Below are 23,711 nucleotides of genomic sequence, written 5' to 3' on the forward strand. Positions count from 1 at the left end.
ATTTTTTTCGCTCAGCAATATGTCTGTTAATATTACACATTGAAATGCTAGTGAAGCCACTTAGTGGCTTAAATGTTTTCATTTGAAAAATTCTTGTATTTCTTGCATTCAGCAGTCATTTAAAATTATTTGTAAGTTAGTGTAGCAGAGCTACTAGCAGTTTCACACAAAGTTCGAATGAAAGCTAAAGACATAAGAAGGCATCATGAAATATTTAAGCACGCACTTCTTTGGTGTGATCGATGTCCATGATGATGTGAATTATAAATACATGTAAAAACCTGCTAGTTTTTTTCTACCAGAGTTATCTTTAAAGGAATGAACTCAAAGGTTGCAAATACTCTTCAGTACTTGCACATGAGTTGATAGCATTAAAAGGTTTGAGTTCATTTATTAAACAGAGTATTGAGTGAAAACTGTACCCATTACAGTTGCCACCTTACAATTATTCCTGCTTTGAGGTTTACTAAATAAACCCATATATCCTAGCTTCAATAATCCTTATTTACTGTATGTACTCATACCGTATGTACACATACGATCAACTATCTGCATAACACTTAATAATGCATGAGAGAGGAGTGTTTATAGATTTGTTATAGACATCAAAACAAGATTGTTTGTCAAGAAAAACTGTTTAAAAAATTATGAAAAAATGAAAAAATTGTGACTTTTTCCCAAATAAATCGTGATTTAAATATTCGATTTAAATATTGATTTTTTGGGCCAACCCTTTATCATAAACTTCCTTCACTTCTACTAAACTCACAAACAACAATTTGAAGCTTCACTTATAGACACTTGTAACCGGTAATGACTAAGGTGTTCACTTATAGTAAAGTTAGTATGAGTAGTTAGCATCTAGTACAACACCAATGCTCTCTTTTGTCCATTTCTATTGTATCTGTATTAGACACGATACAATCTTCACCCACGCTCATTCATTTAGAAATTTTAGATCATTAACTTTGTGCGATTGTGATGTAATTAATTGTGTGATTTAAAGTCGCTTTGCTTTTGTGCGTTCATAAGTCTTATCTAATGTATGCCGTGTCTCAATCATGCTCATTTTGTTAGCGTTAATTTATTTTAAATGAATAAATGACTTCACGGCCACTGGACCAGCCAGTGTGATTTTAATTCAACCTTTGTCTGACACGTTGGCAAGAGTATAAAAAGAGCAGTGGTTGCCAAGAATAGTGTTTCATAGCAGTAAGATTATACTAGTATGAGGCCTGGCTACACACAAAGTCTTGTCATTTGTCTTGCAAAGCATTAGGGGAGTCTTTGAGTTTCCTATGTATGTTTCCTACATAGTTTACACTATGTCGCCGTTAGTCAGCGTCGTCCTATCAGCATTCATTGTCGATTATGTGAACTGTGAACCGATGGCATCAACGAAGCATCGCGAACACGCTAAGAAAGTTTGCAGCTGTCAAACTAACAAGATACTTTGCCAAGCATCGACGACCGCCTTTCAAATGTGAACCATTTCGACAGTGTTAGTTTGCGGTCGCGGATAGCGTGATTTATTCATATCCGTTTATGGTACCCTAGGACTCTTATATTTCGCTAGTATTTAGTTTCGTGAGTTGCATACAGAGTAAAATTTCGCTGCAACTTAATTTCGCGGATCTGATGAGTGCGAAAATATAGTGATGCGAAAATAAATGCAGTAGAACAAACATAATTAGATTCCTCAGGTCCAGTTCACTAGTAAAAAAAATTTGGGACTAGTTTGTATTTGTGAAACGCGGGTAGAAATGTGTGGGCGAGATCGATAATACAACTTGATCGCTTGCTGCTATTTGTTTCTTGGACTATCAATGACGTGTAGGTCCTTGCCGCTGTGACTGATGTGGCACCAATATTATTAAACCTCAAGTATTTATAGCACGCGGTGGCCATGGTTCAAGGTTGTTATTGTTTTTGGTTGGTAATAAAAATCATCGCTGCAATAATTATTATTCAATTTTATGACTTTCCCTACCAGACTTTCATCCTCATCAGTTACAAATTCAGTGACTAAACTAATATCATCATCTTCCTCATTTGTCTTGGCATTTCCACAGGCCCGTATTACCTGGGGCGGCTGGCCGGCTGAGCCGCCCCAACTCTTTAGGAATTTTTGGCGGGTAAGTATAGTCAAACTCGGAGAACTCGCCCTCGGATAAAATGTAAAATTTTATCACGAACACTTGGTTAACTCGAACGGATTTGTTTGGTCTGTTCCCACGCAATAATAAACTGCTTTAGATAACTCGACCTCAACATCATTAACTCGAACAGTTATTTGCCCAGCGGCTACGGGAACGGTTTTTATCGCTGTAGAAGATCATGTTATTACAAGCCATGGAGATAAACGTTAACTTTTAATAGTTTTTGGGCGTCATTATTATCATGATCGGCAAAATATTTTTGTTAATGACTTTTATAAAGGTTTGCAAAAGGTCAAGTTTCACCAAACATCCGTTTGGCAATGGCCCAACGAAAGCGTAAAAACCTTCGGATGAACTTGAAATGAAATCGGCAAAATTGATCTTCGGTGAAACGCTCAAAAGAAAAAAGATGTCTTTTTTCTGAGCGTTTCAACTGTGGTCAAGTTTAGTCTATTTAGCTGAAAACGTCCTGGCAGTCACATCACCTAAAGCAAACAAATCTCAAATAATAGAAAAAATGTTTATACTTTCCGATAAAATCTTTTAAAACTTTACGTGAGATGCCCGGTTGAGGCCCTACATGAAAGAAACTTGTTGAGGGGGCTGATACTGCCTCTCCAAACCCCCAGATGCTCATAACTAGTCGCCTAACATTAGCCGCCCCAATTTGCAACCAGGGAATACAGGCCTGAACTTTTCCAAAAGAACTTGTTATCTCAATTTGCTTTGCCACGCTGCTCAGTCGGCGTATTAGTTATAGTGAGTTTAGCAGAAATTGCCCAATGAGCCCAACCACACACACAAAGGTTACCTGAATTTCTAATATGACGATTTTATTGTGTTATTATTTATTAATTTCGCGTTTTCGCGTTCGTTATGATAGTTTAGTTTCACTCATGAAATTTTCGCCAGAGGATGACTCCGCGAAAATGCGAAAGTTAGATGACGCGAATACATAAGTGTCCTAGGGTAGTCGATGCAGGACTAGCTTTTGATTCCAGCATGCGAAAACAATGAGGTTTCTTCAAGAAAAATTTAAAAGAGAAATGAGAACACTACGTCACGGAATATTTCCTGATGCAAACGCGGATGGGTTTGTGATAGTGTGAACATGGTTATCATTGACGACCACCTAAGTATTGTGGCATCAACGCCAAGATACGGCAATATAGTGCGAACCAGCCTTTAGTCTTGTGAGCAGTAATTATTGTCTAAACTGCTTCACGTTGTCTAAACTGCCTCATCGTAATATTTTATTTGTTTTGTGTCCGTTTGTATTTAATCACAAATACAATTCAGTGAATACATGAACACATTGTTCTAATTATAAAATTGCTATGAAACATACTTCAGTTTTAAGAGCAATTTATTTTTTTAATAATTACATATAAATTGTCCTATAAATACGGTTCATGTGCAAATTTTTTATCTTTATGAGCGTCAAAGACATTTCAGAAATTGAATTTTTATTTAAAACAGTGCAAAGTTCTCAAATCTACATTCTAATAATACTCTTAGATCATCTCAGGTTCAGCTGGCTAATTACACTGACCAAGTCTGTATTGTCATTCACCATTCTCAAACTTGCTTTGTGGCTTTAGACGGAAGTTGTGATTTCACAAGTATCATCCTATCAGCCTGTACAGTGATAAGCATTAACAATTCTTTTGATTTTACTGTGTTGCGATTAGCTCAATGATTGTCATTAATTGTTTCAAAATTGAATCGAGTTAATGGAGAATAAAAAAGGTTGCTCTAAAACAATATACAGCAGCTCAAAAATTAAATGAAAAATAAAATTTTTACGAACATGCATTGAGGATAAAGTTATTACTATTATATGTTAAAAATAAAATTATTATTATATATATAGTACTTTATTGGCAATAATTTCATTTCACAAATAGAAATGTTTTTTTCAAATTAGGCCATACAACCATAGTAAAATAAAAAAGGGAAAAAAGCATCAGTTAGCCATTAAAATTGAATAAATAGTCTGACAAATAGTGTTTAAAATGCATTTCTCTGCTAAGAGAATGGTTATTAGGTGAAACATTGTTAAAGCAGCTGGCAATGATATTTTCAGAATACTTGTTAGTGATTGTATGCAATTGCAATTATATGTTGAAAATGAAATGGTTATTGACAAAGATAAGGTTTCGTGTGATGTGCAGTCCTCAGTTTCAAATGTCTTTCCAACATATATTTCTGTCATTATATCATCATATTTGTGTTTTTTTCTGACAATGCATAAAAGCATAATTTACTAGAGTTCTACAATGTAAAGCTTTGTTCGCAGCTTTGTTCGCAGCTTTGTTCGCAGCTTTGTTCTCCTTTGCTCTGTCATGAATTCAGATCTTTGTCATTCTAATGTTTTAGTGTGTACGGATAACTCTTAATTGGCAATAGTAATCATCAAATCAAATCATCAAACTAAACCTCATTGGCCAATATTGTCAAAAATCAGCCAATGAGCATCAGTGAGAAATTGTGAAAATTATACAGGGTTGGTCTGTCTTGCTACTCACATGTTAGCTTCATTCCTCCTGCCAAACATCAGACTAGAGAACTACCACTCCCTCCTTAGGCAGCCCTTGACTATATCTACATATAATTATTTCTGTTGCTCTGTTGTGATTGGTTGTCGGCTTGTGAAATGTTATGAATGTTTATTATTATTGCTGTCATGAATTGTTTTAAAAGAAAACATCTACATAATTGTAAAGTTACCTTCGTATGTTACAATGAACAAGACAGGAGTTATCTTCTCTATGTATGCATGTATAACTTTCTATTGATATTGGTAATCATCAAACAAAATGGTGTTTCTTGTTACATGCCAAAACAAAAATAAAAAGACAGAAATCAGGAATTATTGAGTGAGTTGAACAGACGTGTTTCAAAAGTTGGTAATCTAATAGTACTGCGGAGGAGTTGAGATGGTGAATTGTAGGTTGTAGTAACAGAAAGTTTATAAACTGAAACATACGATGGTGGATATAGTATGTTGGTGTCACAGAATAGAATTTTTGTCATGTGTGGAAGGGTAGATGCATATAATTTGGGCATAGTTTGAACAGGATTTGAAACCTGTAACATAAATGCAGAAATGAGCAAGTCTGGGATAAGACAATATGTTCAAAGATTTTGTGATGTGATTGGTAGAAGTGTGGTAAGCTGGAATACCTGATCGGTAGGACACAACTCTTAATATAGATCTCTGTAAGAAAAACGCCCTTTTCTGTTGTCCACTTTGCTTTAATGTTTTAAACGGAAGTGAGAACATTTCGTTTTGATTTGGTTGGTGTCACGGAATAGAAGATGATAAGTTAAACACATTTTGATGTTCCTTAGATGTGTTGACGGAAGTTCAAACATGCCAACTGTTTGTGAGAAACCTTTCTAACAATCCCGTTGTCTGTGCATTCAAGGCAAACTACTCAGAACTTATTGTGCTCTTCCCCGCAACAGCAATATTGCCACCAAGAGGTTCACACACTGTTGAAGGTGAGATCGGTTCACATATTCAATCTTGGATTTGTCTCCCCACACCTTTTGTCAAGCGAAGGTTTTATTTTGAGTAAACATTTTACTTTTTGTTTTTCTGGCATAAAATGAATTAAATTAGTCTGTGTTAGGTCATGTTCAGGTGAAACTATTTGTCAAGACCATGTTGTTAAACAGAGTCTTTATAGTGAATCACCAAATTTCATGTCACATGAAGCATCAGTTTTACGGTAATAGGCTAAAATGTACAGGCTAATTTGGTCGTGGCTCGAAAACAATCATGGTCTCAACCAGTCTTTTAATGATGCACCGTGGGAAAATATTTGTAAATTATTGTTTCTAAATTCCTAGCCAGAGTTCCTAAATGCTTCAACCAATCTTGATCTATTTGCAAAATGAAAATCTTTAGCAAGCAGTTTGTGCAGAACATTTCTATATCACGTTCCTGTAAGCATGGATAGCATTTAGTGGAACTAGCGCCAGATTTGACCTTAGTCTACTAACTACTCCACACATCGCTGGAATATGTTTCTTTCCATAGAAGTCTACAAACTCATTAGTGGTGTGATATCATTAGAAACAATGTTAAAAAAACATCAAAGAAGAAACCAATAGTCCTTTATCTGTCTTGACAATAGTTTCGTTTTATTCAGTGAATAAAATATTTTAACGTCATTAATGTATTGGTAAGTGTCCCTAAAGGCTGGTTTTACACTAAATCGCCATATGTCGGCGTTATCCTCTCAGCGATTATTCATCGACCATGCGGACCGTAAACCGATGACATCATCGATGCAACACGGGTATGTCAGGAAAGATTGCAGCTGTGAAACTTTCCTGATTGTTCGTCGAGCATCCATGACAGCCTGTGCAATGTGCACCGCTTCGGGACGATGATTGGCCATCGTGATTGCTCGATCTACATGTTCTTTCATGATAGTCGCTGCGAGACTAGTATAACATCATTTCCCCTGACCACATTGGATGATTAAAATGTTATATCACAGACTAATCATTGATGCAAACGCGGATGGGTTTGTGATAATGTAAAAGTTATTATTATAGACGATCTTGAGGTAATATCTTATTAACACCAACATATGGCAATATAGTGTAAACCAGTCTTAACCGATAGCACTCAGCTCTTTATGTCAGAAATTGACTGACCAAAACCATAGCTATTTTTCAGCTACGGACAAATAAGCGTTTAAAATTAGCCAATTACGAGAAAACCGATGCTTCAAATAGCTTAAAATCTGGCAGTCTTTACCATAATAATAGCTCTGTCCGTCTAAAGTCACGGCTGGATGATGGGAAAAAAGAATCACATATTACAGGGTTTGAATTCATGACTTTCAGCATGGCAGACCATCACCTTACCATCAGCACCAACCAACCACATATTGGTAGTGCAGAGTAATTGTGCACATAGTTATTACATCTAGTTGTGCACATAGTTACTACATCTAATTGTTCACATAGTTATTACATCTAATTGTGCACATAGCTATTACATCTAATTGTGCACATAGCTATTACATCTAATTGTGCACTTAGCTATTACATCTAATTGTGCACATAGCTATTACATCTAATTGTGCACATAGCTATTACATCTAATTGTGCACATAGCTATTACATCTAATTGTGCACATAGCTATTACATCTAATTGTGCACATAGCTATTACACCTAAGGTTCTTTTACGGCACTCTTGACTGCTAAGGTGCTAATCTTTACTATAATAAGCGCCGTGGTTCATCCGTCTGAAGTCACGCTTGCACAGGAATCGAACTTGAATATTCAGTTTAGCAGCCAGGCACACTACTGACTAAGCCACTCCACCACCTTACGTCATCACGGAATAATTGTGCACATACTGATTACACATGATCATCTCTAACAGCGTACGGGACTGGCAGCGTACTAGCCATTATAATAATCAGTTATTGACAGCGGTTCAAGGTCACTTTGCATTTATCATCAGCCCTTTTTTACTTGTACCGCTGACTCTTTTTCTATGTGAAGAATAATCACTGCACAATATTCTCAGAGGCTGATGGGTCTACACTGTGTTTACTACAAGTCGAAAATATTTTTCACTGAAGTTTGCTGTACATTGATCAGATTTGTACTGAATATTTCATCTCTAACAGCAGGATCACTCTCGTAGTGATGTGAAATGTAAATCATATACCCTACAGGATGAAAATATTTGATGGATTTAATAATTCGTGAGTTCGCGTACAGTCAATTCTGCGAATTATTAAAATCCGCAAATAATTAGTTTCATTTTTAACACAAGGGAGAATAACTACCACCTCAAATTAAAAACTAGCCGCTAGGCAGAGTTAGTAAACGTAGCTGAGTTCTAAACTCTTTTAAAATCTTCACCGAGGCTTTGAGTTAAGCCCATTGCCAATGTATCACACTTTACAAAAATGTTTCAAGGTTGTCACAAGTTAATCGGAATTCGGCTCGGCATCATCATCGAAAAAAATCTCCTGCAGTTCTTTACGTTGAAAAAACTCATAACTTACCATGAGTTGTTGGTTCACCAAAGGCCTCCAAATCGATGAACATTCATGAAAACCTCTGGATGAAGCCGAAAATTTATAGCTTAGCATGAGCGACATAAAACTCTTAGTTAAACAGAAACCTAAACACGTGGTATACGCAAGTGAAGGTTTTACTCTATTACTAGCTGCTTTCACGGGTTAATTTATTTGGGAATGTATTCATCTGCAAATAATTTGGTCCGCGAATATGCTTGAAAAGACAATTTCCGCGAAATTCAACTCCCGCGAATAATTTCATCCTGTAGGGTATGTACAACATTGAAAGGTGCCTCTAAATTCTTATCAACCATCCTGCAAATTATTCAACAACTTCTGTTGTTAGGTAGCTACTGTTGTTGCCGTGCTTCAGTTGCTGCCAGTTGACCTTTAAATTGAACTTGGTAATTTGCAGTGAGTCTAAACCCGATGAGGCAGGCGCCATATGGAAACATGGTGGTAAATATACAGTCCATATCTGTTGCGGATGCCGTCGATAGGAATGACTGGGTAAGCAAATTTTGTTGTTGAGTTTCTGGCACACTTGTAATTGATGAGTCATTTTGATGTTACAGGAATAAACTATGAGCTTATAGTATGTGCTAGCAGTAAGCCCGGAATTTCTTTCGTGACAAAAATCTACGAATGTGTTCATTAAAGGCGATTGTTCTTAATGCATTGGAAGATGGTTTCTTGAGCTTATAATCAGATAGTTCGTGGCACATTTATATGTAAAAGGAAAGTTCTAAGGCTACCAATTAAACCTGGTATTACTCGAAGTAGACCCACTTTTACAAACTAATTAAGTCATAGTGAGTCTGTTCTTATAACTCTTTCCTCACGCAAGATTTTTTAACATCACGGAACTCTTATTATAATAAATATTATTCTTCAATCTTGCAATGTGGTTGAGTGGTACAGTTGGTAGAGTGTTGGTTTATCATACGGAGTGGATCAAGTTCAAGACCTACACAAAGTTTTCTTTTATGAAACAATTTAATTTTTGTCTATATTTGTTCTTCAGTGGACTTCAAGCAAGATCAGCATATAATATAATATATAACCAGTTATAATATAGCAAGTGCATATATATTTAATGTGAAAAAGCAGGCCCACTTCAAACAATTCTAATTTTCAAGTTTGAGTCCCGTACCGAGCAATCTTTGAAGTGCCTTAGTTATTATCTATATTATTTCTTCAGTGTGTTGGTTTCAGGCCAGATTACAAGATCATAGTTTTATAGTATAGGAGATATTGGTTATTTACCAGGTAAGCTTTGTGTTTAGTAAGCTTCGGCGATTTGATCTAACAGCAAAAAATCCAATTTGTCGGCTTATCAAATGCACGATGCTACGAGTCATCTTTCGGCACATAGGCTTTACGACAGATATCTGTTGATCAATAGATCATTGGTGTACTTTGTGTATGGAGTCGTCTCACTCCTGTTAGCAAACTTTAGAATCAGTAGAACAAAGATGGTCTCCAAATTTAATATTGAAATCTTATGCACAGCTAATGTCAAGCTTCTTCTAAAGGATAGGTCAAGGTATTCAATATGTCCTTGACATGTTTATGCTATGTTTATGCTATGCTGTTTATGTTTATGCTATGTATACACATATATTTATAGTGTTTTAGGGAAGTCTGGGCACATGTTTTTCCTCTAGTAGTTCAATCATGTTAGCTGAAGCATTTCGTGTGCATATTTCAACCAATCACCATTGAAGATTGAGAAGTGTAATAAGTATGCGCACAATTAATCCATATTATAGCAAAGTGGCCATGTGACGTAGTGGTTAGCCCGTCTGTCTGCAAAACTGATGTCTGATTTCAATTCTAGTGAGAAGTGTTTTTGTGTGCGTATTTTATCGCTATAACTGGACATACGACATATTTACAGACACTTGAATTTATATAGATGTTAGATGTTGGTGTATAAACTATAGTTGAAAGAGGCAGTACCATGATATAGTCTACTGTATCTGCAAGCACTGTCAGGGGACAGATTACTTTATTCTAAATCGGAGTAATTTACCTATGGAAGAATTTGTAGTAACTTGCTCCCTCAATTTATTGTCATTGCGTATCATAATATAAGGTTGTTTTGTAGTTTTCTGAGACGAACAAACGGTTCATTGCAAAACGAAAGCTGGTCGTCAAATTAAGCGATAAGCAGACGCCATTGAGTCCGGTAGGTGTCTATTTTAGTGTTGTTGCAATACACATTAGGCTATCACAATAACATACTCTTTACTTACGGTTGTATTTTTTGTCTCTCTCTCTTTCAATTCACATCTTTTATTTTTATCGAGTGGATTCCTGCTGTTGAGTCAATGTCTGGGTTATTGTTACTCAAAGAAACGTGTTTGAAGGTTTTTAGATTTAACTTGGCTGAAAATAGAAAAGCGGATCACTTCTTGGCTGGTGTATACGCATTGCATGGTGTTGGTTATGTGCTTTTGAAAAAGTATAGTGGTACCATTGAGAAAAAATATACATATATGTATAAAATACATGCTAGCGGAATGCCCTGCATTGCACGGGTATTGAAAAACAGTGACAGGTTATGTAGTTGCTTGCTATTAGCATGGCACATTACCAATGGATAATTTGAGTAAACTTACTCATATGAACTATCGCTTTTCATGAAGTTACATCATCACGCTGCGTCGTGACGGAAAGCGGTAGCGTATTTGCTCCCATATAGCAACATATATTGCCTAGTGAATCTATTAAGCTCATGTGGCTTAATTAGTAAAGTGTCGGACTGGCGATTGGGAAGTTCCAAGATCTTCTGTGATACGAATTCTATATTCCAAGATTTTAATATCCATAGCTGGACAATCACAATGACAAATACACGAAGGCACAGAAGACAAACTTTGAGAAATATATATATATATATATATAGATTGATGTAATTGATGTGATCAGCCTGACCGATACAACCTACATAACTGATATATCGATATACAGTCAAACATGGATAACTCGAACTTCACGGGACCGAGCGAAAGTGTTCGAATTATCAGAGCGTTCAAGTTATCAGAGCACTGTCACAAGTCCATGTATTCACTTATTTATTAGTAGATGCATGTACATATGCAATCTATAATATAAATCAAAAGCACAAATGGCTTGTTTCAAATTAAATGCTTCTAATGTAAAGTTTAAAACGTTTTTATCAAAAAGTATAGAGATTTTTCTATCACTTGAGATTGGTTCATTGTTTGAGGTGATGTTATTGCCAGGACGTTTTTTAGATTGACAGTGGCAAAACTTGATCGTTGTTGAAATGCTCAAAAGAAAAGTCATCAGTACATATACAAACTATAATATAAATCAAAAGCACAAATGGCTTGTTTCAAATTAAATGCTTCTAATGTAAAGTTTAAAACGTTTTTATCAAAAAGTATAGAGATTTTTCTATCATTTGAGATTGGTTCGTTGTTTGAAGTGATGTTATTGCCAGGACGTTTTTAGATTGACATTGGCAAAACTTGATCGTTGTTGAAATGCTCAAAAGAAAAGACATCTTTTTATTTTGAGCGTTTTACCCACGATCAATTTTGCCGATTTTTCTTGAAGTTTATGTAAAGATTACCTCACTTTACCTCGCTTCCGAAGGGCGATCGCTACGCGGATGTTTGGTATAAATCAAATTTCACCAAACCTTTAGAAAAGTCGTTGACAAAAATATTTTGCCGATGGTGGTAATAACGACGCTTATGAATTACGAAAAGTTGAGGTTTAGCTCTATGGCTTGGAATAAAGTGATTTTTTAAAGCGATAACAACCGTTTCGATAGCCGTTGGGCAAAAAACCGTTCGAGTTAACAGTGTTGAGTTCGAGTTATCTATAGCAATTTATCATTACGTGGGAACGGACCAAAGAAACCGTTCGAGTTAACCATGTGTTCGAGCTATCCATGGGCGAGTTATCCATGTTTCACTGTATATATGATCAATATATGTATCATATATTGATACGTATATTGATATGTATATATAAATCTCAAACTCCATCATTCGATCTGTTCAGCTAGAGCTATTAAAATGTAAACACGAAACATCCGCTTCACGAAACATCTTCGCTTAATTTAATCGTGGAACTTGCGGCTCACGAAGCAATAATCTTACCAATTAAGTTAATTCAGCTACAATGATTTCAATAGACGATAGGTAGCACAGCTAGTTCAATAGATACCATTGGACAGTTCATAATCGTGTTTATAAAAGATACATTTAGATCATGTTGAATCCGCGTAATTCAACTTTTCTTTTAGCAGAAAAGATTGAAACTTGGTTATTTAAAATATAAAATCAACACAATTTGTCATTGTTCTCTTGTATGAGTTTGTGAATTGGCACCAGCAAATTTTTTTAAATTGTGAAACTAGACTTTTATTGCTTAAACTAGAAAATAAAATATCATATCTTATTAACTAGAAATTCCACTGTCATACAGCCCACGACCAAAGTGATATTGGAAAAAAGAAAGGGTACTGATGGTTGAGAAATGCAATATTAGCAGTCAAATGGCACTGCAGTGCAATAGGATAACTGCAATGATAGCTGTAATGTACTGGGTGTGGGTGTTATTATATACAACAAACAGCAATAATGAAAGGAAAAGATTATATGTTTATATCTCTCCCCCTGCAATAGGAGAAATGCAATATTGGCCAATATTAGAAGTAAAATGCACTGATATTATTAGAATAACCAATATTATTAATATAGTAACACAGTAATAATAGAAAACCAATGCACAATTTTGTTTACATTTCAAAACGTCATAGCTAACAATATCAAGAAGTTGTGACATTTATATAGATTTTTAAAAATCTATTTAAAAAAGTGTTTGGTCATGACAAACAGCAATAATGAAATGACAGATTATACAGCATTAGAATTAGATTATTTGTACAGCATTAGAATGATAATGAAATAGACGCGTAAGGACAATAGACATGGTTTTATTGAATGCGTAAAGTATATTTGTGAAAATATTTCGACTGAGAAGATTGCATGAAAATGTAAACAGAAGCGCATCGTGTTCAACTGCATCACATTTTAGCCATTTTGAAAGAGATTATATGTTTATATCTCTCCCCTTGCAATAGAAGAAATGCAATATTAGAAATAAAATGCACTGATATTATTAGAATAACCAATATTATTAATACAGTAATAATAGAAAACCAATGCACAATTTTGTTTACATTTCAAAACGTCATAGCTAACAATATCAAGAAGTATCAAGAAGAATATCCAAACTTGTAATTAAATATGGTAATAATCTCATTAGAATCCTTAGAAAAAATATCATCGTCATTTCCTTTACTTTCACTGCTTTAGACATCAGTTAGAATACCAAAGTACACAAAAGTTTCCAAAATGTCAGTTACTTTGAAATCGGCAAAAAAGAAACGATTTCTGTACTTCTACGTTAATTACAGAAACCGTCGCCAATTCGACAATGCTATAGACTGGTGAAATGTGCACGTTATTTTTTCGTGAAATGCGCACGACTTATTTGTTCTCTTTTCTGTCACTCGACGTTTTGTTTGCCGGTCTTAATGTTGATAAAAGTAAGGCTTGGCCAGTTTTAATAACGACTTTCAGCCAAATTAGTCTGTCTATTTATGTATAATCCGATCAGATGGGTTAGTTTTAAGATTTTGCGGTAGCCTTTCAAAGACTTGGTAATATGTTAAACAGGTTTGTATGTGTTTTGTATCGTTATTATGCTTTAACGAATCTACAAAAAACTGGTTAAATTTGTTGATGAGATTTCGATGCAAGGGTTTCGACGTTGTTGATGAATAATTTTCGTAAGTTGTGTGCACATGCATTTATCATAAAAACTCTCAAACATTTGCTCCGCTCGTTTGTTTTTTGTGGGAAAATGGGTAAAAGAGCCAAAAATCGATGATAAATTATCAGGGTAGCTATAGCTAGCATTAAATAAATACATTGTATAAACCATTAAAAAAACTAAATTTGAACATCAAAACAGTAAAAAATTAAAAAAACAATTACAAAATTGCGATTACAATTTTAATTTCAAAAATTAACATATCAAAGTAATAAAGGTTTTGTTGCTACTTAACCTGTGAGACACGTGGATGAAAGTATGGAGTCAGTAATACATGGGTTAAATGATAGAGTGAGTGGCAGTAATACATGGGTTAGGTGATAGAGTGAGTGACAGTAATACATGGATTAGGTGATAGAGTGAGTGACAGTAATACATGGATTAGGTGATAAAGTGAGTGACAGTAATACATGGGTTAAATGATAGAGTGAGTGACAGTAATACATGGGTTAGGTGATAGAGTGAGTGACAGTAATACATGGGTTAGGTGATAGAGTGAGTGACAGTAATACATGGGTTAGGTGATAGAGTGAGTGACAGTAATACATGGGTTAGGTGATAGAGTGAGTGACAGTAATACATGGGTTATATGATAGAGTGAGTGACAGTAATACATGGGTTAGGTGATAGAGATACACGGTGTAGTGTGCCCTAACACAAGCTACGGTTTAAATCAACTTGATAGATCATGTTCCTTTTTTTTAATTCTATTTATAACATTTTCTAATCTATATATATATATGAATATATATAAATATGAATATATTTCAATATTCGCCATTTAGTTTGTCTGTCTGCATGTCCAGGTACAACAATAAAGTTTTAGCAATGAAAAATCCTAAAAAATCTGTTGCTCATTGGATTTGATTTCGAAACCGCCATTTCTGCAGACAGACATTCATCTAATACCCTACGCTGTCCAACTGGCTATGCTATGGAATAAGTTGGGCCCATACTTATCACCCATGCCAATCTTTCATGACTTCCTGTTTGATACCGCAGCTAGCATTATGCATGAAGCCATACTTGAAAAACAATGTTTAAACTCACATGGCCAACAAGATTATTGCAATCAATATTGAGCTGTAGTAGGCGCTGCAGCTGGTATAGTATGAATTACACAAAAATAAACATATTATACAGAAATAAACAAAACACCTTCATTTAAAAGTCAGAATGGTATGTGTTGTGTTGTATGTTCATTAAACATAAATGTGCTGTGCAAAAACTTTTTATTACGCCATGCATTCAGCTAGTTGTTCTTATAAAGCTGCGATGTTTTACGACTTTCTGGACATCCTATGTTTAAAATTTCTTTGAATGTGGAGACAAATATTGGTGCAGTATTTCCATCATATTGAGAAATCTGTGTATGGAAATAGTCACAGGGTGAAGTTTGATTGTCTTTGAATTTCCTCTTATTATTTCATTTATTTTATGTATACATCTCTTTTGTAGACATCACCTTTCGCGCCAACAATACTTGCTCTGGAAACACCAAATATCATTACATTCAAAGGTTTGTACTTGGTTTGTTTTAACCTTTCTAATAAGAAACAGACGGCCAGATATATCCTAGATAGGACCCTTACATACATAACACGACTATAAAGCTTGGGTAAAACAGAATATTTTGTTGGTAGCAAAATAGCACATTTATTATTAATCTGGTAAGCTTTGCTAAAAAGCTATATATAACTTCTTCATAATAGTTAGAAAGCATGTTACGTAACAATACTATTTGGGTAGCATTTTTTGTATGCCTATATAGAGAAGTGTAATGACATATTTAAATGTGTAACAACCTTGACGGGCGTGTGTATCTGGTGAAGCTGAACAAAAATAACCATAATTTGTGATTAAAATCATTATTCTATGTTTTCCTAATCAAAGCCTAACTTGAAATAATATAGTATGTTCACAAACAACACTTAGTACTAGCCACAGACAAAATAATTATTAGAGACAAAAGCTCAGGTAATTAATAGTAAAACTTCATGTGCTAAACATGTACAACTAAGCCCAGAATTTGCGACACGCTGATATTGCTGTTAAATATTGTTGTTGAATATTCGAGGTGATTGTTATGTTTATCGTAGACATAAGTTATTATAAGATAAGATACCACCAAAGTTTCATGTCTCAACTCTTTGGTTGTAGTTTATTTACTATTATTGGATTCTAATGTTCTTTCAAGTTTGTTTTGAGTTCATAGCATCGACGCCCTGGACTTTGTTATGAATATGGTCTAAAACTTAGTTTACATACACTGTAGGATTGGGGTTGTTTGCCCATGCATACCATCACAACCAATAGGTCTGACAACTCCTAGAATATTTTGTTGGTTTATGGCAGTCGTGAGATTTGTTTGTTCAAACATTTTTAAGCAGTCTGCAAGTTTACAAAATCTGTATTATTTTTAAATAAGTTTTGATTATTTTGCTAATTAAATTTTTAAATGTTTTCATTTTAGAGCAATAAAAATGACCTGAAGTGTCTAATGTTTTTTTTATATATGTAGGTTTTATGAATTTTTACACAGGCAACTGCAAAGTTTTGTAGTTTAACAAGGCTTGAATCCTTGCTCTGGACACACATGACATAGGTTAATATAACTATTTTTTCACCTTAATTCAATGAAAGGAACGTAAATTCATCATTTTAAGTTGTAATTTTTTTTAGTTTTTTGCGCTTTAAGATGGCACCCTGGCAGTTTCGTACACTATTACAAGTTATCGGGTGAGCCGACAAAGCACGGAAAATAAATTCTCCTTGATTCCGAACTTTTGGAAGGTGCTGATTGGTACAGGGGTTAGAGTATTGATCTACCGAGCTGAATGTCGATTGTTCGAATCTGTTTTTTTTCCACTTCTGCCATGGCTCTTAATATAGTGAGATTAGACCTTTTTGATTACCTTCGACATCTCTTGAATTGATATCTCAAGATAAGATTGACATAACAATCAAAGCGAATGAGCGTTTCGACAAATGTTTTTGATGAATTGTTATACTTACAATAGGAATATACAATATCATTACATTTTTAGATCTTTTATATTATATGAAAAGCGGCAGTCATAAAATAATTTCATAGTTTTGTTGTTTTATTTTATTGTGTTTATGGGTTTTAGTATATGATCAGTCATTTCAATAATTATGTATTAAGAAATCGTGAATTTCAAAGGCACCACTTATAATTTTTGTAAATATTTATTTTAATCCAATTTTACTATTAATTTTAATATTAATGCTTAGTGTTTTAATTGTATTAATTTTTTTTTCGTGTATCAAATTAATTTTTGTAATGCTTTTTTATTTCATTTGTGGTTGACCAGTTCGACTATCTAATATTTCAGGCGACACCAAGAGGGTTCCTCTGGAAGTATACAATTCTTCAGATGAACTTGTAGCCTATAAGGTGCTTACGACTATTTCGGGACGGTATCTAGTCGCCCCCTCTTCTGGAAGGCTCAGGAAGCATGAGATTGTCACATTGATGGGTTAGCTTTTTGCCCATTTTTTATCTGCTTTTGCTAAGTTTGTAATAACAAGGAAATCATGGTTTAAATGTTCTTTCTGTAAGGAGAAAAGATTTACTTGAGTTTTAATATTTGTAGTAATCCTTTCCATATCCATGCAAAAGAATGGATTTAGTACTGGTAGTTTATTATTTTGGGTGTTGGAAATTCCATGGTTTATCATGTTGGAAATTCCATGCTATTTTGTCATGTTTCTTTTTGCCATTTACTTAATACTATTTTTCAAGTGAGTTAAGAATTATGGAGTTAGGGTTATTTTGAATTACACATTTTTGTCGCTTGAACTTATTTTCAAATCCTTAGAGTTGTTTCTCATTCATGCGGTATGCCAAACTTCCATAGTATTTCATAGTTTCACTCCATTTTGTTACACAGGCTTTTGTTTGCACTATTTAGAGTTTTTTCTGTACCATTATTCTCAGCAGTTTTTCAATTGCCAAAATTGATGGTAACGAAAAAAAATTGATTTTATTGATGCTGTCATTGGCGACCAGGTAGGCATTATTAAAGAGTAACTGCTTTTTATAAGACCCTGTTAAACGCTTGTGTTCTGAAATGGGTCTTGTAGTCTTGTGTTGTTACCATCAAGGCTGGTATATGTCAGATGCCAGAGCTACAAAACTGTGGAGTTGGTAACTAATGTAAAATTTGTTAGTTAACGAAATATTTTATATGTTTTCAGTTGAAAGACTGCATCTTGACTTGAACCCTTCGGAGGTAGCCAATGACAAGCTCAAGGTTATATCACGGATTGTGCATCCTGATCTTGAACAAGCAAACATGGTGAGTTGTACTATAGGCTTAAGTTTATTTCAAGTTTATGGACAACTCCGTACTATATGCATCGTGTTTGTCGTGCCTGCATAATTCAGTGAGATTTTATTTCAAGACGTCTTCCATATAAAAACAAATTTTGATGGTTTGGGTTCAAATAGTCTGGCCAGAATTATTGATGCTAATGTGTACGATTTGTAAATAGTTCACAAGGAAAGGAAAATAATGCTAGTTGACAATAGATAAATTGGAATTGAAAGATATAAACTATAGTTAAAGGATGTGTGACAATGATAAAGTTGACGCAAATGCAACAACCGTTATGAGACAGATTGCGTTACGTTAAATTGGATTAATTTCTACCAGGAAAAATTTTTGTCAGTTTCTTTCACAAATAAATTTTACTAGTACCTTGGCAAACTCGTATGCCATATGAGATCGTCAGGTGTAATCGCTATGCATACGATTATTTCAAAATTTCAGGCGGCGGCCAATCGGCGCATGGTTAGAACTTTTGGCTAGTATGCTAAAAGCCATGAGTTCAATACCTGCATGGTGCAATCTTTTTCACGATCTCCAATCATTGCTACGGATGACAGCGATTTGATTGTAAAGATTTGTGCCAACCATCCTCTCTGCTAACTTATTAAACTGTTGCCGTACAGTTTATATCTTATATTATGGTAGAATCTTGTCTAAAACATTCTAGTAATAGTTGACCAAACAAACTCTACTACCTATGTAATTATGTCACCCTTTATTAGCGAACTTGACTGCATTTTTTGACGAATTGACATATTTGTAAAGAAATTAAGCCTATCCTGCAATGTATCATTACAAACAATTTTACATTGTTGTTGCAATATTTGGTTCAATCTTATAAGCACAGAATGCAAAATACATCGTAAATGTAATACTATAAATTTAAGTGTCTGTCATCATTCATATGTCCAGTTTATAGCGATTGTTTCAAATACGCACCCTTGAAGCGCTTGAACTACTAGAAGAAAAGCCATGCACAGACTTCTCCAAAGTCACGCTTGCAGTTCGATGCGCTGTGAAAGATCATGACATGTAACGATTATAAACACAATTAGTCCAAGCCATGGCAAGGTGGCTGCATGGTTTTGTGGTAGTGCGTTTGGCATAACATCCGCGCATCTGTCGGTATGGGTTCGGTTCTCGTAAGGTTCAATCTTTTTTCTTAGCATCCAGATAGAAGGTTGGGTATGGCTCTTATTATAGCAAAGATTTAGACTAGCTTAAGTTACTAGCTTAAGTTACTTAAATTCATTGGGTAGAGAAACTTAGCCAATGGTAACTAACCTGCCACTGTTTGTTTATAGGCTGTTTTAAATCTTGAACGAAAGTGTTGTACAAGAAGAAGTGTTTTTCAGCAATCTGTTTTAGCTATGCCTTGAACTTTCAAATATTTGAATTGTGCATTGGCCAAACACACACAGAAATAAACAAACACACTCATTTAAAAGTTAGAATAGTAAATGTTGTATATGTTGGTTAAACATAAACTTTCTGTACAAAAAATTGTTTTGTTATTTGTTCAACACCGGGTATTCATCTAGCGTAATACTAAACGTTTGTGTATTATTTAGTAGGTATTTACTTGAGGTAACCCTTTTTGGGCTTTACTTGGTTGTTACCATTTTTTCCCTCAAAATCAATTGAAATCTTGTTCATTCTATCTAGTCGAGAATCCCATAGTAGTCTATGATAGTACTGTTACTTCATAGCAATAAAAACATAATCTTCATCTATTTTTTTTTTATAAAATTACGAGTGCGTTCATACTGGCAAGCTATTTGAGATGCAAGATTTGCTTTGATCTGTAAAAATCTGGGAGAGGTTGATCAATTGGAACTGAGTATTCGTGGCGCATTGTTGAGAATTAGTATTGGCATGCCGCCAACAATTTTGGTTTCATGGTGACCACCAATGATGAATGATGATGACCACCATTAACTGTGATGCTCGTGTTTAAAAATTTTATATCAAAAATTATAAAAATGTGCAAAAAACCTTTTATGTCAAAGCAATTAGGTTGTGAAGTTTTTACAGATGTAAATTGTCACTATGCTAGTGCGTTACCTTGTTTATATTTTGTAGTTTCCTTCGGAGCATAAAGAATTGTTTGCAGAATCGAAAATTATAATTGCTTTCGAACCAGAACCTTCTAAGGTAAGTGAGAGATACAAACTATCAAGTCTAATTTTCAAACACATCCAGTTTACATAAACAAGAACATTTCTAGGTGTAATCCCTTATTTGGTATATTTAATAAATTGCGCACAACGATGTCACTAATAGCTGATTGGACTAAAAATAATAGTGAGTCTTTCTTCACTTTTATTAGCTTATCAGTTGAATGTTTTTATTTCAGTTAAATCTATTTTGTGCGATTCAAGTGCTTTTGCATACTTCAATGGTGTACTTGGCTGTTCGTTTTAGTTGAACACTAATTCCTCCAGTACTTTGTTAGGAGCTGTATTGCTTTACAACTTTGTTAGCATGGTTATAACTGGATAAGAAGTTTTTATGCTGTTGCTTGCATGCATAAACATGAACAATAATTTCTATTGCATTATCACCAGAATCTTATTATCTTTAACTTAAGGCATACGGATAATAAGATTTAGCAAGTAAAATTTTCTCTCGTCTCAATCGCTCTCACTTTACATTTTGTTGGAATGACTAAAAATCAACGATGAAAGTTGCATTTACGGTTTCCGTCCTGTGTCACTCTTTTTATTTTAACAGTGAAAAACTCCTGCTTCGTGCTATTGCATATCGATTCGCTTGGTTGAAATATCTTGCGTTCATGATTAGGAGATTAGCTATACCCGAGTTAAGACTGATAATATTTGGGGTATTGTTATAAAACATTGAGGAATAGCAATTTAACAAATTATTTTACTAAAAATGTAAAAACAAATGTGACAACTTGAAAAAAGCTTTTTTTCAATCCTAATGTTTCTTTATTATTCTTGATTATTTTTGTCTCATAGTCTAATTTGCTTTGAAAGTGGAAAATAGTAAAGTTTATATCTAAATGAATCCTTTTACTGAAAAAAATTGTAGTTTTGGATTAAGAATTTTCCAATTTTAACTAATTTCTTCCAACGCTAACAGTTTGCGTGAAAAGTTCCCTTTAGCCTTTTAAAGCTCAACACTTTTTGCAGTAAGTACGTAACTTTGTCACTGTTATAGATTTTTTGTTTAATTGTCTGGATTACTGCATAGAAATGAGCAACTGAACTTTTAGTAAAATTCTAGGCATTTTCGACCTACCTCCGTACAGACCACAAGCTGCTCAGCTGTCCACTAGTGATCATTCAACTGGAGAAATCTGGTTTGCACTGGTTACAATATAAGCTGGGGATATGTACATGTAGAATATTGTATATATTATGCATTCTGCCTATACAATTTGTATCACGTGTTATAGCATGCTACATTATGCTATATTGTACATATATAGCATGCTATAACACATGATTGTCAAAAAGTACAAGTTGAGCTATGAACTCATGAATAGTGTTTTAATAGCGTAAAGTTTTGTTGTTGTTCACGTACGGCATCAGATTCACCAATTTTTTGTCAAATTATTAATAAAAAATTTGAGTTATACTGCTTGCATGATAAAATTAATAATTATTCAGTAGTTAATAAGAATAAATTAAATAAATGTATTACACTAGTGATTGAACCATAAATTAATTCTAGGGCCTAGTTGATATCGTAGGGTTAGCATTGTTTCTCGGTTAGACTTGATAACTGGAATCGTCCTCTTTTCGAACACTAACATTTTTATAATGCTGTTAGGCCACTTTGTGAACAAGCGGAATTGATTCGTTATGGCGTCAATAGACCTGCTATAACACTTGGCTAAATATTTCGCATCTTAGTCAACAGTGTATAGAAAATTCGCTCACAATGTGGCGAAATGAATCGGCACTATAAAAAGAAATTTTAGATGACTAAATAAACGTCATGGCATGCACGCAGCTGATGGCAAGTTGTCCTGTTCAACAGATATGTTGGGAGGCATAGAAAATAGCATAAGTACTCTTTATGTTTCACTGATGACATGTGGATCAATGGCATGCAGTGATGAAAGTTTATAAATTATTGTAGCATTGGTGCCATCTTTACAAATGCTCACAACTTTTTACATTTGTTGTAGAAGCCATTGCCTCCCGAGGCATTCGAGAGAGGTGCGGACTGACATCAGCCAGCAATTTAGTTTCTGTTGTTCATACATCATATGCTCAAAATGATGTGGCAGATGCTTACAGGCGGCCAGCCTGATGGACACAATTTTGACAACAGGCCGAGTTCAACAGTGACAATGTTGAGATTCTCGTTTACAAATGCATTAGTGAGCTAATTTTTATACTATTTTGTTATTATATTTTTGTGAACATATATTTTTGCACATTATTTTGAAGATAATCGGACATTGGTTTACCCGACTGCAAAGATCATAGACTACCTTCTATGATGTCCTCGCTTCTTCAGCGGGTTAACGTGTATTCCAATGTTTTTATTTTTATATTACAATTTCACCAGTGTTACGGTATTCGCCTAATTTAAATGTTTCTGAACTGAAAAAACTCATATGCTGTTTTCTATTCAACATCCAGTATAAAGCTCACAATTCTTAAAAGCTCTCACCTGCAGTCTTTGGAAGATAAACTTACACGAAACCTTAGTAGGTTTCATCAGAAAGTATCAGTATTTCTCTTTTTTGCGATTGTTTTTGATGTTTGAGATGATCCGATTGCCAGGGTGTTCACGATTACAATCAACAAAACTTGATTGCAGTTTAAACTCTCAGATCAAATGAAAGTGCGATGACAATGTCTATAGTTGCAATAAGACTGACAGAATAGTGCATAACTTCAACACAATAGCTGATATCTACTATAGCAATGATAGCAACCAAAGACATCATTTCAAATGTATTTTTTAGAGTTGCCCCGGTTTTTGTATCAGCATTGGTGCCGATATGGGTGTTTAGTATTTCGATCGACATCAGCAGACCTCTTCACAAAAAATCAAAAACTCCAAATACTTTATACAGATCAACTATTTAGTAGAAAAATTCAGTATTTCAGCTTGCTACACTAATAAAGATTATCAGCTGCAAGTTCCTTACTTAATGAATTTCTGGCCTGCTGCATTATTTATTTCATGTCCATAGCCTGATCAACATCAACACCGCTAAGAAACCTTTTTGCTTTAGCCAGGTCGCAATCAAAAATCCAAATTACAACTATT

General features: G+C 34.5%; 1 protein-coding gene across 3 annotated transcripts in view; it reads left to right on the forward strand.

Moving 5' to 3' along the window:
• LOC137387675 (uncharacterized) overlaps positions 1-23,129 on the forward strand; it is a 40,222-nt gene extending 17,093 nt beyond the window's left edge. For all 3 annotated transcript variants that reach the window (XM_068074163.1, XM_068074162.1, XM_068074164.1), the window contains exons 7-14: positions 5,514-5,666; positions 8,636-8,730; positions 10,331-10,411; positions 15,559-15,619; positions 17,457-17,600; positions 18,322-18,422; positions 20,538-20,609; positions 22,615-23,129. In XM_068074163.1, the coding sequence (XP_067930264.1) occupies positions 5,514-5,666; positions 8,636-8,730; positions 10,331-10,411; positions 15,559-15,619; positions 17,457-17,600; positions 18,322-18,422; positions 20,538-20,609; positions 22,615-22,656 (749 nt within the window). In that variant the 3' untranslated portion in view covers positions 22,657-23,129. The remainder of the gene's footprint in view (positions 1-5,513; positions 5,667-8,635; positions 8,731-10,330; positions 10,412-15,558; positions 15,620-17,456; positions 17,601-18,321; positions 18,423-20,537; positions 20,610-22,614) is intronic.
• The last annotated feature ends 582 nt before the right edge of the window (positions 23,130-23,711 follow it).

The sequence above is a fragment of the Watersipora subatra genome, chromosome 2, assembly GCF_963576615.1.
Source record: "Watersipora subatra chromosome 2, tzWatSuba1.1, whole genome shotgun sequence".
NCBI lineage: Eukaryota > Metazoa > Bryozoa > Gymnolaemata > Cheilostomatida > Watersiporidae > Watersipora > Watersipora subatra.